The sequence below is a fragment of the Perca flavescens genome, chromosome 9 (genome assembly GCF_004354835.1).
Source record: "Perca flavescens isolate YP-PL-M2 chromosome 9, PFLA_1.0, whole genome shotgun sequence".
NCBI lineage: Eukaryota > Metazoa > Chordata > Actinopteri > Perciformes > Percidae > Perca > Perca flavescens.
Window position 1 is genome coordinate 1820601 of NC_041339.1, and position 18291 is coordinate 1838891.

At 42.9% G+C, this 18291-nt stretch overlaps 2 protein-coding genes across 6 annotated transcripts in view; one reads left to right on the forward strand and one right to left on the reverse strand.

Moving 5' to 3' along the window:
• Positions 1 to 95: 95 nt before the first annotated feature.
• On the forward strand, positions 96 to 5724 carry traf3ip2l (TRAF3 interacting protein 2-like). 4 transcript variants are annotated; one of them, XM_028588071.1, is made up of 11 exons: positions 96 to 330; positions 797 to 825; positions 1508 to 1589; positions 1867 to 2546; positions 3136 to 3178; positions 3268 to 3332; positions 3418 to 3515; positions 3617 to 3685; positions 3925 to 4041; positions 4144 to 4218; positions 5534 to 5724. In XM_028588071.1, the coding sequence occupies exons 3-11, from the start codon at positions 1525 to 1527 to the stop codon at positions 5678 to 5680; spliced, it is 1359 nt and encodes a 452-aa protein (XP_028443872.1). In that variant the 5' UTR covers positions 96 to 330; positions 797 to 825; positions 1508 to 1524; the 3' UTR covers positions 5681 to 5724. The 4 variants fall into 4 exon arrangements, with proteins under 4 accessions (XP_028443872.1, XP_028443875.1, XP_028443874.1 ...); XM_028588072.1 differs by lacking the exon at positions 96 to 330 and adding an exon at positions 369 to 431; XM_028588074.1 differs by lacking the exon at positions 1508 to 1589.
• A 1827-nt stretch (positions 5725 to 7551) lies between these two features.
• wwc3 (WWC family member 3) overlaps positions 7552 to 18291 on the reverse strand; it is a 34385-nt gene continuing 23645 nt past the window's right edge. For both annotated transcript variants that reach the window (XM_028587866.1, XM_028587865.1), the window contains exons 9-23: positions 17584 to 17832; positions 16249 to 16338; positions 15582 to 16153; positions 15382 to 15502; positions 14403 to 14474; positions 14218 to 14304; positions 13051 to 13246; positions 12736 to 12906; positions 11589 to 11713; positions 10629 to 10776; positions 10382 to 10546; positions 10177 to 10269; positions 9852 to 10082; positions 9636 to 9763; positions 7552 to 8300 (exon numbers count right to left, since the gene is read on the reverse strand). In XM_028587866.1, the coding sequence (XP_028443667.1) occupies positions 8234 to 8300; positions 9636 to 9763; positions 9852 to 10082; positions 10177 to 10269; positions 10382 to 10546; positions 10629 to 10776; positions 11589 to 11713; positions 12736 to 12906; positions 13051 to 13246; positions 14218 to 14304; positions 14403 to 14474; positions 15382 to 15502; positions 15582 to 16153; positions 16249 to 16338; positions 17584 to 17832 (2515 nt within the window). In that variant the 3' untranslated portion in view covers positions 7552 to 8233. The remainder of the gene's footprint in view (positions 8301 to 9635; positions 9764 to 9851; positions 10083 to 10176; positions 10270 to 10381; positions 10547 to 10628; positions 10777 to 11588; positions 11714 to 12735; positions 12907 to 13050; positions 13247 to 14217; positions 14305 to 14402; positions 14475 to 15381; positions 15503 to 15581; positions 16154 to 16248; positions 16339 to 17583; positions 17833 to 18291) is intronic.

An 18291-nucleotide genomic window follows, 5' to 3' on the forward strand; every position in this document is an offset into this window, starting at 1 on the left:
CCACACACACACACACACACACACACACACACACACGATGTTCACACGGTAGTCCGGGGGAGCTTCTTCAGCAGGGCGGTGCTTCTCAGCGGTAAAGTAAAGGACCAAGTGCTCTAGTGCGTCAATATTTTTCATCTGGCTCGCAAAGGACAACACATTTGTCTTGACTTCTAAGTCGTTTAATTTTTTGGAGAATATATATATAATATATATATATATATATATATATATATATATATTTTCTTTTTTAAGGTACATTTTTGATGGTGAATTTGTCGACACGCGGAGGTTGAGTTACCTGTAGAGACTCGTTCACTTGCAGCAGCGACGGTAAGTTAACGTTACACAACATGTCACCTTTTATGTTACGTTACTTCGACAAAACTCGTATTATTTAGCTAGGTTGTTTAAGGCGAAACACCGGCTTACAGGTAAGTTAGCAATGGTCATAAAATCTTTATTTTCAGACGTTTTTTTGAGCAATTTTAACCTTAAACTTCACTTGTGAGCTGTAATGAAAAGATGCTATTAGCAAAAATATCGCTTATAACGTTATTATTCGTATATTATTAACGTTATATATATATATATATACACACCGCTAATATTAGCCTCAAAAGTTATAGGGATTTTTTTCACCTGTATGTTAAAGTGCCTGAAGTCAGCACGGAATCAAAGGTAGACGGAGACAGATCTGGGTCAGCTCCAGTCACCCAGTGGAAAGTGCAAACAACAGTGTGTGTGTGTGCGACCACAGAGGCTTTTAATGACTAATTTAATGTATTTACATTTACAGGAACTATCAGGGCAGGCCCTATAGGAAAGGTAAAGCCACCTCTACGAAGGTTTCATAGACCTACATTCATATTAAGTAGCTCTGTGTGGAGTTATATGTGGTTAAGGTCTGTTATGGTAAAAATAATTAAAGTGGCTCTGGCAATAACTTTTCTGTCTGAATTGGCATTTGTTAGATCAAAAATCACCTTTTCATTTGCCATAACTTCACTGAAAACAGACAATTAAGGTCACAGAGTTCTGAATAGGCCTACTTGTGGGAAATGTTTTGAGTTTTTAAAAATTGAATGTGTATGTTGTTATAAATGCCTTGAAAAGTTCAGTGGGGATATAGCTGTGAATAATTTTATCAAACGTGTCATTACTAAGAAATGTTATCTTTTGGAAGCTTTGTGGCTTTTCCGTTTGAGTCTTGTTTTGTGCGTGAGTGGCATCATTTCCTTATTCCCACCTGTGAGTTGATTTGTCTCCTGAGTATTAACCACCAAACATTTAGAGAAAAGTCCCCTGTGTGGGAGACACTCTGTCATACACTAAATGTGCTCTCAAGTGAATCAGAACAACCAGCAGAAGCGTGGGCTGTTTTTGCTTTACTTAACAGCTCTATATGTTATGCAAAAAATGAAGCTGCTGTACTTTCAATCCGATATTTCGCCTCATCAGTTTTGTTAATTGTTGTTTAAAATGGCGCTTGTCCTCAACCAAATTGCAGAAACCAGAAACACATGGATGTCAGCAGGAGGAGGCCCAATGATGCTGCCCACGTCAATCTACTCGGCTTCAGCACCCAATAGGTGACAACCAATACGCTGTTATTAGTTATGAAATGCAGCACACAACCCAACATTCTGCCTTTTTGCTGTTGTGTTTAAATGAAAATATGGTAATATGGATCCATATTTCTTATTAAAGTGAGATAACTACTGTAGCTGGTTAAGTAGTTCTCTCACTTTGATAAGAAATGATAGCAGAGCACAGTGATAAACTCTACAAAATACAGTTAGAGTAAAACTTGGTGGTCTTGGTGTCATCTCCGTTAATGATGTTTATGAATCTGTTCCTCGCTCACAGTCATGTCAGCCAGCTGAGCAGGTACCTTAGCAACCACCACAACACGCCTGAAGAGGACGATGAGACCATGAGCTCTAAGGAGCGAGAAGCAAGCGTCGTTCACAAGCCAGACTCCACCCCCAACTCTGATGGCCACCGCCCACCTCCGGAACACGCCCCCTTTGCTGATGACTCCCTGTTCAGCAGACAGAGGCTGGACAGAGAGCAGGAACACAAACACAACCACACTCTCCCTGAACCTGGCTCCAGCTCCAGCTTGTACCAGCCTCCCCGCAGCTTGCCTGCCGGGTACAGCCAGCCAACTCCGTTCCCCAGCCAAGCTGACGGCGCCTGGCTCCACCCGAGCTTTGCCAGCAGCTGGTCGGGGTATCCCAACAGCCTGCCGTCCTCTCTGAACCAGAACGATTACTCCAGCTGTTCTGGCGATAGTGGCCTGTCAGGGTACAAGTTTGTGTCCCTGCCTGGCAGACACAGCACCACTATGAGCAACTTAGAGCAGCCGCTCTCTCTGCTCTCCAATCCGCCTTCGGGCAACTTGTTCCACCATACGTTGTCTCCGTACACGTGCTCGCCCCAGGGAGCTGCCTTCTGTGCGCAGTGCCCCGCAGACGCCTTCAACAGGGGGCCTGTGGCCAACACCCCCCCCTGGCCACAGTACCACCCAGCTTACGGCCCGTACTGTAAGTCTGCTACTCTGTCTATCAACCCTGACACACACACACACACACACACACACACACACACACACACACACACACACACACACTAGGGTTGAACAATTTTGGGAACAAAATGCTATTTTTCTTGCCAGATATTGCGATTACAATTCGATTTGCGATTTTCTTTTTTTTAGCTACATATTGCTCCTTCTACAATCATGTTAAATAAAGTAATACAAATAAATGAAAAATTCACTGAGAAAAAGGACATTTCTGTAAACAATCTGTGATATGTAAAATTATTCCAGCATTCATTTTATGAAAAAACTGTAAATATAATAATGAAAAGAGGAAAAAGTTAAATCAAATGTTACACCAAACATTCAACTAAATATTTCACATTTGATTAATCGCGGTCTTCACGATCAGCTAATCGCATTCTTTCAAAATTGAAGATTTGAAAACGATTAATCGTTCAGCCCTAACACACACACACACACACACTGTGTGCACACAAAGTAATGATGAGCAGTAAATTAATGTTCTATTCACCATGTTACAGTATCATATGCAGTACACCTTTAAGGGATTTTGTTCTGTCTTGCCTCAGATCCAGGTGCCTGCAGACTACCTGGAGCTGGATACACACAAATGTGAGTTATTATTATATATAAATTTCTGAGCCACTCCACTCACACTGCATGTTTCTAACTTATTTAAAATGCTCTTTAACTCTGTGCAGTGGCCACAACCCTCCAGCTAAAGAGAAGCACCCCCCTCATAGCACACCGCTCTCTCTGGAGCAGAGTAAGTGTTGACCAGTAGGTCTGCAGATAATCTGATTCTTTACCATGCTGCTATATGCATTCATATTCATTGCTCTTAAATACAGGGAGGGTCTTTGTCACTTATGAAGCGGACAACGACAAGCATGTCAATGAGATCATCAACTTTGTTGCTTTGCTGCGACACAACGGCTTCGATACGCATGTAAGTTTTTTTTTTTATGTATTGTCACTAGGAACTATTGAATAGATGCTGCTGATGTGTTTGTTAGAGGGCAAACTTTCTGACTTCTTTATTTGTTTCAGATTGATATTTTTGAGCAGCAGTTCAGGAGTATAAGCAAGATAGACTTCATGGAGCGGTACATCAGTGAGGTAAAAACACTCAGTTCTTTTGATGTTAATAAAAATGGATGAAGAAGAAGAAGTACTTTTTATATAATATAATAATCTGGCCGATTTGGGAAGTTGTTGCACATTCTTGCGCTCTTTTTCTTCCTGCAAGAGCGAACTTGTTTAATAAAGCTGTTTAATAGTAGCCCAATTATGAGAATAGTTCACTGGCAGCGATAGCGTTTGACGAGCAATCATAGTTATGTTGTCGCCTCACCCAGAAAGAGTACCTGATCATCATCATCATCAGTCCCAAGTACTATGAGACGGTGACGGCCTCCCCGGTCTGCCTGGTGAACGACGAGAGGACCTTTAACACCGTCTACATACATAAACAGGTTCACACTCCTGAGTCCAAATGGATACTGAAATATTCCCTTTTAAATCTGTTGAGCCTTTTTTTTACCGTTTTTAATTCTTTGTTTCTGTGTCCCTTTTAGCTTCAGACTGAGTTCATCCAGAATGGAAGCAAGAATTTCAGGTTTATTCCCATTGTGTTCCCCGGGGCTAAAAAGGTTAGTCTTTATGAGCGGAGAGAAAGCGTGAACTCTAATGTGCCTTTACTCCCTCTGCGTGACTATGCAATTCTCTGTGCCAGTAAACGCATACCGTACATATGTACGATGTCACTTACATGAGGATTTTTCTTTTAAAGGTGCAATCTGTAATACTGACAGCTAGTGTTTAAAATAGTTACTGCAGTACAAATTCAAAATACTGGAGAGAGTCGTCTCCCCCGGAGGTTGCCAGGCTGAGACCGTAGCATCCACAACAATAGCCAGACATGAATCCACAGCACAGCGGAGAAGCTAACGGTAGATGCTGGCTATATTGCCAGTCATAGAAGCCCGTGCTCAGAAGCTAGGTCGGGTAGAATCTATCTCTGTTGATCCTGTTCGTTTGTTTGCTGCTTTCATGGCTGTACTAACGTTCCAGCTGCAGCGCGCTGGGTTTACATGTTTACAGGTATATCTGGCAACCCGGCCCGGCTGTCAAACTGGGCGGTTGATACCAACACACAGGCCGAAACACAAACCGACATTACGTCACAGAACAGAAATTTCAAAAGGAGAAAATACTGGCATTAGCATTGTTGTCAGAAAAGATAGTATTTCAACTTAGCATGTTTCCTTAATATCTGATGATGACACATTGGGGTCATTTTTGGATTTATTACAGTAAATTTATTACATATTGGACCTTTTAAATACATCTCAGCAACAAAATACAAATTTGTATCTGTTTTTTTTATGCATCAGCAACAGCAATTGCTTACAAACATTTGACAACAACCATTTTGTTTTTAGTTTTTTGCTCCCCCCCCCCCCATATACTGCCTATGCAAATAATATTTATACAGGAAAAAGAAAAGAAAAAAGAATGATCTTTTTCCTACATATTGTACCAAGTAGGTGATAAAGTAAATAAACACACATAAAATAAAAATATATAAAACCAAAGAAACAATATAACAATTTTTTTTTTTAAAGATATATATACATACATATTTAGAGAATAAAGGAAGTCTGTGGATGTACAAGTATATAGTCTAATTTACCATCCGCTCTTCTCATTATACTCCAGCGTGCTGAGAGCTCAAACAGTGGAGCAGGATTAGTTATGGAGGATGCAGTTCCTGTTTAATTTTCGGGAAGAGTCTTGAGCTTTCCAAAATAAAACACCAAAGCGTCCCATCTCTTATTGAATTTGTGGATTGACCCTCTAATGGAATATTTAATCTTTTCTAAGTTTAGAAATAGATATCTGTGCTTTAATTGAAGCCCCAACCCGTAGTTTGATAAGTCTTTCTCTGCTCTTTTCTGTTCACAGTGTCACGTCCCAAACTGGCTCCAAAACACACACGTTTACGAATGGCCGCTCCATCGGGATGACATTCTACGGCGGCTGATGAGGGTCGAGAAGTACAATCCACCTCCCATCGGGGAGCTACCGACTATCGTTTCCATCCCCATATAGACACCTCTGACCTGAAGACACTGACTGAAGTCTTTGTGTGTGTGTGGGGGACTTGCTTTTTGGAGAACTGCTGGCCACTGTTGAATACAGGAATACATGTGCAGGATGTTTTATTTGAGTGTAAATGTGATGTTAAGGGCGCTGTTTAAACTTTTCTCCTGGAATATGTTGCATATGTGTAATTAGTGCCTTTAAATTCCACCGAACTCACAGACAAGTGCCAGCGTTGATGTTTAAGGCAGGCACACAGGCAGCTTGATGTTTACTGGTGCTACTCTAAGTTAACTAACTTTCACAGCCTGACAAATACAATGTTTACTTTTTAAAAGCATAATTTAAAATTCATATTTTATAGAATTTGAAGACATGAATGTAAATGAAAGATTTTTCATATTTTATGGGACTTGCTTGTGCATGTGTGTCGTATGATTAAATAGATATGAATAGTCTGATGACTGTATATTTGCAGATTGGACCAGCAGAGCTTTCATTTATGAGAAGTAAACAGTGACAGATAATTCTCAGTCATATTATCTTTCTTTTTACAGTGTCTATCTAATGCAAACAGCTGCCCAACTAGATGGAGTTACTGACGTATTTTGAAGAGTAAAATTAACAGACGATGCCTGAAAAGCAACATTTTATTTGAATTTGTTTTTCATGACAGTTGGTGCACGGCAGATATTGTTTGAAGTGGAGGCAGATTTAGATTTCTTTTATTTTTTGTGGGGTCTTGCACAACCTTGGAATTAGGCAGCATTAGTTATACATTTATATATTAAATTATGGACAAAACTATTTAATTATGTGTTTTTTCATGTATTTTTTACTCATGTTTTTTTTTTTTTTTACTGGTAAACAAAGTGCTGGCCTCCTGAATGCTTAAAAGAGCACATGAGCAGTTGCAATGTTAACCGACAGATTACCTGATTTAGGTTTATGGTCTCTGAAAGTTGATTTTCACAGGATACTGAAACAAATACATCCAATGAAACTGTTCAGAGCAACATGTAGTTATGTGACTCATTCATTTGTAAAGAAAAAATAAAAACAGGTAATTTGGTCAATTAATTACATGGTTCCATGATACACCACAGATGAAAGGTGATGTTAGACATTTTGTTTTGCACCAAAACAGTGCTTAATGGATTTCTTGTAAAACTAGAAATGTTATAATTAAAACTGTAGAACTGTAGAAGAGTGTGTTTGCAGGTGATAGCGTGTTGGCATTGTCCCTACACTGACGTCTCCTCTGGGAGACACAGACAGTAAATGAGTGTTTGAAATGCCGGCCCCAAACATGACATTTAACCGCAGACAAGCAGAGACCTGGGACTGGTTCTGCCTGCAGGGCTACGTTGGCAATATTCAAAAAGAGAGCTGCATTTCTCCGCATGAAAAAGTTAAGGTTTAGGAATGCTTTGCTATTAACTACAGATCTGTCAACACACTGATTGTGTTTGACAGTTTGTGTTCCCATCAGACCACCGACCACTCGTCTCATTGCATTCTGGAGAAATTCAGCCTGAGAGCAGTGAGGTAGATCTCCAGCAGGGTGACATTGTGCCTCTCCTCAGCTTCTAGTGGCTGGGGTGGAAAGGCTCAGACAGGATGTTGTATCAAAATAAGTAGCTGACACAGCTGCCTGTGTGGTAAGCCTTCTAAAGAATCTGCAAGTTTAGACTGAAATGGGTCATCAAAACCGGTTTGTGGTGAAGGAAATATCACGTGTAACACTGTGACACATTTAAAGAATGTTTGTGTGCGCAGAATATGATCCATCCCAGCACTAAAGTGTTACGTTAATCCTGTTTGTTACTTGCATGTGCAACATTACCAATTAAAGAGCCGAGCATCAGGACGGGGTTTAATGGTTTTTATCTTCACTGCAGATGTTCATACAGACATCATAAAAAAAAATCTGAATACAGTGTTTCATATATTCATCCATATATTGAAAAGTACATGAAATATTATTTTTAATAACATAACAACAAAAGGACAATGACATCTGTAATAAAAGTGGATTACAAAGTGACATTTTATGTAAATAACTCTTAAGAATTAGGTAACAGAAAACAAAATCAGACAATAGCTCCATTTAACTGTATGTAAAAACATTGAAGTGCTATTTGTTCAAAGTTACAAAATACACTTAAAAAGCAGGAAGCATTTTTTTTTATTTCCTTCAAGGAAAAGTACTATAAAATAAGTTACAGTACAGTGAATTTGTCCAAACCGACTTTTGTTCCCGTCTTCCAGCCTTTTGTAAGCACAAACAACAGAAGGAACTCATACAGGAGTAAAGAGATACTGTTTCCTTATGAGAGGCGTCTTCCCCAAAAAGGAAATGCGCCGCGCTGTTGTCCAGAACTGTTCCTAGCGTGTCCATGTTTGTAAGAATCGACGCACAAACACTTTTGCAAAATGTGAAACCTTATAATCTTCAACATCATCTGCGTGTCGCCCTTGGTAGAAAGAACTTTGTACTTCATGAGCTCATAAAATTTGACAAATACTTCATGTTAAGTCACATAATACAGAGGCAAGCTCTCATACATCGTCAGCTGGCAAAGGAGGTATGTTGAACCTTGGTCTTGTGAAAAAAGCCATCTTCTCTCTGCAGACAAAAAAAAACAAAAATTATGTTTACGCACATTCGGACTTCTTTTGTAAAATAAAAGTCCGTTATTAGCACTGCTACACAAAATAAGGGTTGTTATTTTAAATGTATGTCTTAGATGCCAACATAGATCTCCACCTGCTGCAAACCAAAATTATTTCATGAATACAATTCTCTGTTGAAAACAGTAGTGGATTTGAAGACATTGAAATAAAAAATGCATTTTCCATGTTATAATCCTTTTACCATGTATGAATTGTTCTGTTATCTATTGGTGTATGCCCAAGATATGTAAAAAATAAATACGAAATAAAAAAGTATTTTCTAAATCTAAATCTAAATCCCTGTCATTGCTTTTTGTACTGACAAGACCACGTTTTTTTCTAAAAATTAAGTTTAAAAAAGTGGATGTATTTTATTTAAGGTATTTCTGAATGGAGAGTACTAGTAAAACAGATTGCATTATGGGTTGTTTGTAGCCTTAAAAAGGTACCCTGTGGAGCACTGTTTTTTCTGAGTTAGTCCATGTTTTGTTTGCTGTCATTCAAGCGCACAAAGACTTCCATGCATGGTTGTACGGTTGACTCAATACACAGTCCAGAGTAGCCAACGGCATTTACATTACTCCACTGATCTACAGGCGCTGATAACGCTACAGGAAATGCAGCAATACACCAATAAAGGCTGGAAAATGAAAAATCTAACTGCAAACAGGCTTAGTAGAGGTTTTATGAGGAAAGAAATGCACTTCATCATGTGTGTTACACCTCAAGGATACACACAATGTGTTTTGGCTGAGAAACACAGAACGTAAACAGAAACTCCACACAGGAACTTTTCTAAGATTATTTTCAGGCATTTCAGTCTTTATTGTGACAGCTTAGATATGAAAGGGGACAGAGAGGGATTATGACATGCAGGAAAGTGCTGCAGGTCGGAATCGAACCCGCGACCTCTACGCCGAGGACTGAGCCTCTAAATATGGGCGCACACTCTGCCACTACAGCCACACGGGACCTTTAACCTTGCTAGGATGGGCACTGCAGCCCAGTGAACCTATGGGAGTGTTTCACTGCCTCGGAGGAAAATCAATTCCTGAAGAGAAAAACTAAGTTGATCTCGATGTCTTTACTACAGAAAAAAATGGGGACAACCAAGAATTACTGGTGTAACATAAGAGAATTTTTTGTATAATTGGGCAGAATATGGGTACACTTGGAAATATGTCACATTACTGAAGCAAAAGATGCTATAACGACCATTTGTGACTTTAAATGGGTGTGAGGCTAACATTCCCAGTGGAGTAAGAGTGTGAAAGCTGACAATCCCGACCTGAATGTCTGCACAGGTAGGGGCTCCTTCTGGCTCTGCCCCCTCATCTGCAGAACCTCTTTGGAAGCCTTCCTCAGCCTCCTTTCTGCCGCCTCCTCCTGGCGCTGCTCCTGCTTGCTTTGGCTGGCCTAAGCACAACAAAACAGAGTCAACCGCTGCAGGGCCAGGCCCAGTCTCACGTGGCTCGTACAGTAACTGCAGCTGTTCCATTCTCACCTGTCTCTGGGCCTCTCTGAGCAGGCAGCGAAAGCGCTCGTCCCTCAGGGCCCAGTGGGGGAGCTCGGTGGGGTCCTTGGCCTGCGGGTCCTCCAGCCTCAGCTTCAGCTCCCTCAGGGCGGTCAGCTCCTCTGTCAGCTGCCACTGACGCGTCCTGCAGGCCTGGAGATCCAGCTCCAGGTCCAGGGAGGTACGCGTCGGCTGCTCGGCCAGGGAGGAGCGGTACGACTGCTGCGCACACGCACACGCACACACACGCACCTCAGAAACTAAATACTAAACACTCTTCCATGTGCAAGGTTGAGAGCAAATAATGAGACTGTACCTGCTTGTATCGCAGCGTTCTTCTTTCCAATGTGTTCCTGACAAAGGGCGATTTCTTTGGTAGAGTTGAGCTGTCACTGTCGCTGCGATATAACTAAAAGGGAAAACCAGTCATTTGATGTAGAGAAGGACAACAACAGCAACATTGACAACAGCCTACTGTCCACACACACAATGTTCCTTCTCATGCGTTTACACAAACTCACCCTGCAGACATACTGACTACGAGCGCCAGGAGAGAAGGTCTGAGAGCGAACGATGGTGCTGCCGCGCATGAATGGCGAGGCGTGACCCCAGCGACCCCCCCTCTCTTTGGGCCGGACTCGCACCGGTTCTGATAACAGGCCTTCCGTCATGGTGGCCTTCTCCACCTGCAACAAATCCAGAAATTAACCCGTGCCCCCGATTCTTCTTCTTATGGTGTGGGTGGATAAGATTGAGCACAGCCTTTACCTTTACTGTACACAGCTTGCTGGCTGTCTGCTCACAGCGCCCTCCGGTGGCGATGCAGACGCCCTCTGCACACAGGCCCTCTGAGAAGGGAGCCGTGAACGCTGTGCTGTTGCTGCAGCCGCTGTCCACAGACTCGGCCTGCCAACTCCTGTAAACCACACCCATGTCACTTGAACACATTCACTGGAGGCAAAAAGAAGTGCATTTCATCTACAACAAAACAGAATTTTGATATAGCTTTTAGTTAGGGAGTGAGGAGTGGCAGCGTTCGCCTAGATGTGCTGGATAAAGGATGTGCAGCCGCTGTCCCGGCGCGCCCCCTCCCTCTCTCTGCTTCTCCTCATAGTTCTCAGATTCATCTACCAACCCTTCGTAGGCTGGCTCAGGTTTGCCTCGGACCAGCTCTTAGTTATGCTGCTATAATTGCTGCTGGGGGACTTCCTCTGACACACTGAGCTCCTCTCTCTTTCCATCTGTGTGCATTCATGTCCCAGACATGCTTGTTACTAACTTAGCTCCAGGGAGCTTATTCCCAGGAGTCCTTATGTTTTCTCACCTTGCAGATTTCCTTGGATTGGGGTGGCACCTAAATTGTGGTTGCAGCTGCTGCCGTGGTCCTGATAGACTCCCTGCTGCGCCCTGCACTGCTACTACTATTAGTTCTAGTCATACTTCTATTGAGGAATTTATACTATAATTGCCACTGTTCAACATACGAACTGCTATAATTATTATGAATCATATTTCTCTGTATCCGTATCAGTGTCTCTGTGTTCCAACCGGCAGCGTCAGATGCCCACCAAGAGGGTGGGGAGGGGGGAAGGAATGTTAGGTCTTTGTAAATGATAGAGTGTGGTCTAGACCTACTCTATCTGTAAAGTGTCCTGAGATAACATAACTATGATTTGACACTATAAATAAAATTGAATTGAACTTGTGTCAAGCAGAGAATGTCGCCACCTCTCAGATGTCGCCTCCCCCGGCTCGTCCTTCTTCTCCAGCCTCTGCAGCTCCAGCTCGGCCTCCCGTTCCTCCAGATGGGTGGTGGTAGTGTTGTTGCGTGACAGCAGAGTGCACACGGTGTCCTGTAACGTCACAGAGCAAACTATCAACGCCACGCTTTGACTGTCAACATTCCTCCTCTGACAGTGGGAGTGGATGTGGGTGGGAGCTGCGGTGCGAGGGCTTGTTTGGCCTGCGAGAAGCATTCCTGTCAGTTGCTCACTTTAATGAGCTGCACACCTGAAGACTGTAGGCTAAGAGCTGCTTTGAAACAGTATGGAGAGGAATTTCTCTCAAAGGCACGGTGTGATTCACAGTTGAATGAATTTACTGCAGTCAATTAGTTATTTTTTATAGCAACACATCAGGATTGACACTTTGTTGGCTATTGTGCCAGCAAGTGGATTTAGAAGAGTCTTCTCTAACTCATAATACCTCAGAGTCAAGCCCTTTCCATTCTTATCTGAGCAGTCACAAGATGATTAAAGGGCTAGGAAAGAACTAAAGAAATCGGTTGCACAAAATTATGTTTCTGTTTCGGACTGTTGGCGAAACCATCTTTGAAGGACCTTATGCGTTTTAGCAACAAGGAAGTGCTGTGACCTATTTTATCTTTTAACTTCCTGTCTGCACAGCTCTTGTGCACACTGATGCCTTAACCTGTGATATTGGGTCACAAGAAGAATTCCTAGAGTACTAAATCATCCTTCCATGTCTGTAACTTTGGCGTGCAGTGTCTGCTGGTTGAGGACAGCTGGATGCAAGCATAACCAATTCAGACATCTCACTTCTGCAAATATTCATTATCTGCAACATAGATCAGTTTCAGTTATGACTGATGTTTATTTTTTTTATATTTACTATCTTTTGTGGCTCCATTTTAGGTTTTTAGACAAACATTCTAACACGGACGACACGGCGCTATATTATATACATTTTAAAATGATATCAGATTAGTAAACAGAATGTGCCTTTGGAACATTGGATGAATGGTTGCTGATAATAGGCAATGTAACAGCTGATACCGGAGACCACTCTTTATGGCGTCGTGCTGTTACTCGACACTGCTGTTATTTACACAACAAGCATATGACTGTGTGTTTACCATGGCTCTGAGCCTTTGCTCCTCTTCCTGGCTGTTGTGGTGTCTGCGGTGGCTGGCGCTCTTCTGTTCAGGCCTGGGCAGCTCCGCCCCGCTCAGCATCTGCACTCGCAGCCAGTGGTAAGCCATCTCTGCACTTCCCTCGCAATCAGCCAGGCTCACTTGGGCTGTGCCCTGCAACAACACACACAACATGTCGCTACTTTAATTTAGATATGAGCAGATCAGTGTAGTGCAACATGTGTTATAGAGCTGTTGGGATCATTGCTCCAGGGCCGGCTACAGTCTCCGTGGAGCCGCTCAGCCGTTCAGACCCACCAGTAGTTCCTCCTGAGCCTGAGGTCCCAGCGAGCAGACGGACAGCTGCAGCGAACACACCGCCAGGGCGTTTGCAGGGACAGGAATGCGGAAGCCTTCGTTGAAACTCATCTGGAACTGCGGCTCCAACGCCGTACAACAGTAAAACGCACAGGCCCTGCCGGTGTCCAGTGGAATCAAGTGCACCTTCACATACCTGGACACCAACGTAACAATGTTCACAATATGAGATTTCTACTTATTGATAGGAGCAAAAACGTAAGTGGGATGTGTTACCGGTCCTGGTCCTGTTAGTGCTCACCATCAACTCAGAGAACTTCACATCAAGCATGAATTTCTTGTGCCGTTAACATACCGTACATGTAGCTTACTCTAAAAACAAGTCACTGTTTTAAATGTCATCACTTTAAAGTTAGATATGATTAGATTGATGTCTGTATGGTAAATATGTAGCTGTAGCCTGCAGCCAGTTAGCATAGCAGAAAGACTAGAAACAGGCTCTGTCCAAAGGTAACAAGATCTGCCTGCCAGCACCTCTAAAGCTCACTGACTGACAGGTTACATGTATCCTGTTTGTTTGTATCCAGAAAGTGAATTATAAAAAGGACAACTTGTGGTTTTACAGGAGCTTATGTGCCAGACTAAACAAGCAAGATAATGTGTTAACTAATGAGATTCAGAGGCAGGGTTGCCAGATTTGACTGGCACCAAATCAGAAGCTCACATTTACCGGCACCGAGTGTATTTTAAACATTAGAATTAAAAATTAAAATCTCTACTTATATGAACACGTAATTTCTTTACAAGGCATTATCACAGTGATATGACCCAATAATCAAAGTTTCAGCTTTATATAATGAACAATTAGGTGTCATTAGGTTCTGTCAGTCATCAGTTCTTTGTCATTGCATTTACTGTAGAGCCGAGCAAACTCTGCGCCGTCAGTCTCAATCACATTAGTTAGAGGACAGTAAGGGCAGACTAATAGGAATGGATACAATTGGGTGAAAACAATGATTAGAGGTTGGTTCTGTGTTCCGTGTTCAGCATACAGACATTAGAAGGGATATCAATCTTCTCATCTAACTTTCGACAAAACGGTGATTATGTGTATTTCCCAAAATGTCCAATTATTGCTAATTAATCATCAGAGCTGAAAGTACTCACACTTTATAGCCGTCTCTCACAATGGACCTGTTCAAATTCTTGAGCTGTAATAGATGGAGCCGGAGAGACTGAGAACTGGACTCCCACCTGTGAAGAGGTACCGACAACAAGTGGAATACGGAGTTAGATACTAACAGGGAATAACCACGGCAACCACGTACAGTCTCCACTGACAGTTTACTCACAGCAGTCCCAGTTGGATGTGGGCGGGCTCACTCAGATCTTTCATGTAGGACACCTCATCGGACTCCTCTGGCCTGTTGGAGGAGCGACAAAACAAGCAATAAACCAACTGTTATTCTCTCTCACTGGACCTAAACTAATTCTACACTCCAGTGACCCAAACAGCATGATACGGTTTCTATTTTCTTTTAGCTATTATAAGCAATTTCTGTGTGCATGTGATATTTCTACCTTGTTTTAAGATGATTCAGATTCTACGATTTATGTCTAAGATCTAAAAAGGATATTTCTTCGTTTGTTTTTCTGCAGTGACTTGCTGGGTGATGGCAATGAATCCAGTGGTAGTAGTAGTAGTGTCGAGTACTGTACTTAAAGTACACATTTGAGGTACTTATACTTTACTTGAGTCTTTTCTTTTCATGACACTTTCTACTTCTACTCTGCAACATTTCAGAGAAAAATAGTTCTTTTTTACTCCACTACATTCATCTGTTACAGCTTTAGTTACTAGTTACTTTGCACACAAAACACATGTAGTTTATAAAATACAATGTTGTATTATAAATGAAACTACCAACAGTATAACGGCCTACAAGTCCAGCTGAAAGGATTAGCTGGTTAAACACTTGATTGATGGAACTGTTTTAATCTTTTTCCGTTTCTAAAATGTGTTTCTGCATTGAGTACTTTTACTTGTAATACTTTAAGTACATTTTCCTGATGATACTTACATACTTTGATTTGTAACAGAGTATTTTTACAGTGTGATATTAGTACTTTAACTTAAGTAAAGAATCTGAATACTTCTTCCACCACTGATTAAATCTCACTTGGACAAGAGCATACAAATACCACGACTGCCTAAAAAGTGTATTTTGGGGTGTTGCAGTTTTCCTCCTCTGTCACTAGGGGGCGCAGTTGCTCCAGAGAGCTGGGTGTTTATATTCTGTTTTAGCACAGAGAGTGTGCATGTCCTCTCACCTTCTGCCCCAGGCTTCGAACACGCCGCTGTCTGTGGCCAGAGCATCCTCCGACACACCTGCAGACACTCTCCTGGCCCTCCGACCACTTCTGTTGGCGCTGTTTCCTCTCAGAGTCACTCCTAGAGAGGGAAACACATCCAGTTAGTCAGCGTGTAGGACTCATTCTTTGGGATAAGGATCAGATCTCTTTCCGCTTGCCTGTGGAGGAGAAAGCCCCCTGAGCCCCGCTGTCTCGGTGGCTCTTGTTGTCCAGCTGGTGCACGCCGGCGGCGTTGAGCGTGTCCTCGCTGCTCAGCACGGCGGTGTGTGACAGGGGTTGGGACTGGGCCCGCAGCCCCTCTAACAGGCCGCGGCCCGCCTGCTCCATGTATTCCTCCGTCATCTGGGTGAGAGGGCAGTCCTGGGGGGCCGAGTGGTAGGGTGTGTCCATGGGAGAGCTGGGCGGTGACAGGGAGGAGAGCGAGGAGCGGGAGGAGAGCGAGGCCAGGGACTGTGGCGTGTCGTGGGAGCGTTTGCTTTTGCTCTGGGACAAGGGGTCGGAAGTGAACATGGAGCAGTCTCTGGACACAGTCTCTGGTTGCAGCAAGTAGCGGAGGTGGGGGTCTAGCGGCTCCCCAGCCACCTCGTGACGCTCGTACTGGGGGAGGCCGTAGATGTCGCTGAAGCTGATGGAGCTGAGGGAGCCACGGCTGGATGCCAGCGAGCCCCGACTGGAGGCCAGAGAGCCGCGGCTGCTGCTGGACGACACCGTCAGAGAGCTGGCCGACAGGCTGGAGACAGAGAGGAGAAGAGACACATGAGAAAAGACACAGAGAAGCACTAACAAACAGTTTAAAGCTTGGAGAAAAGCTTGTGTGTGCCGCACCTCTTCAGCTGGGAGTGAAGGTAGGTGGTGATGCGCGTCGCCTCCTCCAGCTGTCTCAGCAGAGTGTTCCTCTTCTCCTGCTGCAGGATCCTGTCATGAGGTACACGTTGAAGCAAAACAAATTCAATTAAGTTAAATAAGATAAATGAGCACTCAGACGTACACTGGGCTTATTTCTCCTCCAATTACAAGTGGATGAGGCAGTGTCCCAGTTCCATGCTACATGCTAACTGTATACAGGGTGGACTATTATGCTAATCTTTATAACATACTGTTAGTGTGCAAGAAATAAACATACCCAAATTGCAACTTAAGCCATTCTCAATACATACATACACATAGCAGTCAAAAATCAAAAGTGTACTTTTTTTTTTAAATCTATTTTCTCCGCGAGCAAATCTGGCAGAAAAAACACACTGACAATCTATTATAAGCAATATAAAGGATATATTATATAGTATATAAATTAAATAAATCTGATTCTGCTGTGCCACTCGGAGGTTGCTTCTGGGCTGAATGTGGCTACCAGTTGAATAGGCTGGGTGTATAGAGTGCATACTGACTGTTACTCGCTATACTTCATTTTGTCAGTTTTCCAGTGTGAACAAACCACATACTCTAAAACCTGCTTAGAACAAGTGCAGTATGGAACAGGGACACAACTACATTTATGACCACTACAGCATTAGCATGGTAAAGATACATGGTGCATGTGATATAAAAAGAGAAACCAACTGGCTTCTATATTCAAGCCACACACATATCAAAACCATAATAAAGTTCTACTTGTGGTGGAGAAGTTGACGGGGCAGAGGAGTTCTTGGACTCTTGGACCAAAAACTCTCATATGAAAACTACATTAAAACATAAACATAAAGTGGCCGGGTTGAATCAGTGGTAGAGCAGGCGCACATAAACATAGAGGTTTATGCCTAAATTTCAAATCTGGTGGAAAAAGGTGGAAAAGCCCCAAAAAAAAAACAGAAACATAAAAACATTTCCATAGTAGTTTTACCAAATTGAAATTCTCAGAAAACAATGAATAAAAGTACTGCGTATGTGTGTGTCATGCAGCAGCTATGCTTTTTTATGTACATACTATGCATATGCATCGTATTTTCAAAACTGACTGCTAAACATGAATGTTACAATATTTATACTGAGGTAGTAATAAGAAAATATTAACTCGACAAAAGGTCTGATAGTAATAACAGTAAAAAATTAAAATTAAAAAAACGTGTCAAGGCAAGTACAGATGTCATCCTAGAAGCCCCTCCCCCCATCCCCCCCCTCTCCCCCTGCCTGTGCCTGAGTGCAGACTGTCATCTTGCTCACCTTTGATTGGCTCCCTGGCTCTGGGAGCTGTGGGCCCTCTGCACCTCCTCGTCCAGCCGGCAGCGCTCCTCCTCTAGTTGCAGCAGCGTCTCTGGGGAGTGCTGCTGCTTGCTGACCAGGATGAGCTCCTGCAGGAGGGCCTCCTTCTCACGCAGGAGCTGCATGAAGTCCCGGTCACGGTCGGCCTCTGCCCGTCCCGACCAGCTCTCACTGTCCAGCTGTGCTAGCTGGTGCTGTATACTCTGCACCCTGAGAGCAGAGCAAGGAAGGAACAATGTAGTGCTGCATATTTGGAATTTTCTCCTTACACCTGGCACCGGGTCGACCAGCGATTGAGCCAGAGGCGGGCAAGTACATGCTGGGTCTACGTGGTTGCAAACCTTTGCTTACATAGACTTTGCTAGAGTTCAAATGTGCCTTGCACTCTCAGTGAAGTGCAAATATGTGGGTTCATATGCCATTACAGCCCTCTGCCTCAGTTCAGATGATAGACTTTATAATATACAGTCATCATCGATCAGCTTCAACATATACACACCGTCTTGTTTCTCCACTGTTTATTACAGTGGTTTAATGAACCAAATCACGGGATAAGTCACAACATGTTATTATCACATCACGTTGGCCAGTATCAATCAATCTATTCTATTTGTTATCCCATATGTAATGTTATCCCATCAGCTCCTTCTGCTTGTGCATCATTCATCA

Excerpts from the sequence above, each read along its gene's own strand:
- traf3ip2l (XM_028588071.1), top strand. The coding sequence starts at position 1,525 with ATGTCAGCAGGAGGAGGCCCAATGATGCTGCCCACGTCAATCTACTCG. Across the intron at positions 3,333-3,417 it reads ACCGCTCTCTCTGGAGCAGA|GGAGGGTCTTTGTCACTTAT; the intron begins GTAAGTGTTGAC and ends TCTTAAATACAG. Across the intron at positions 4,042-4,143 it reads CCGTCTACATACATAAACAG|CTTCAGACTGAGTTCATCCA; the intron begins GTTCACACTCCT and ends TGTCCCTTTTAG.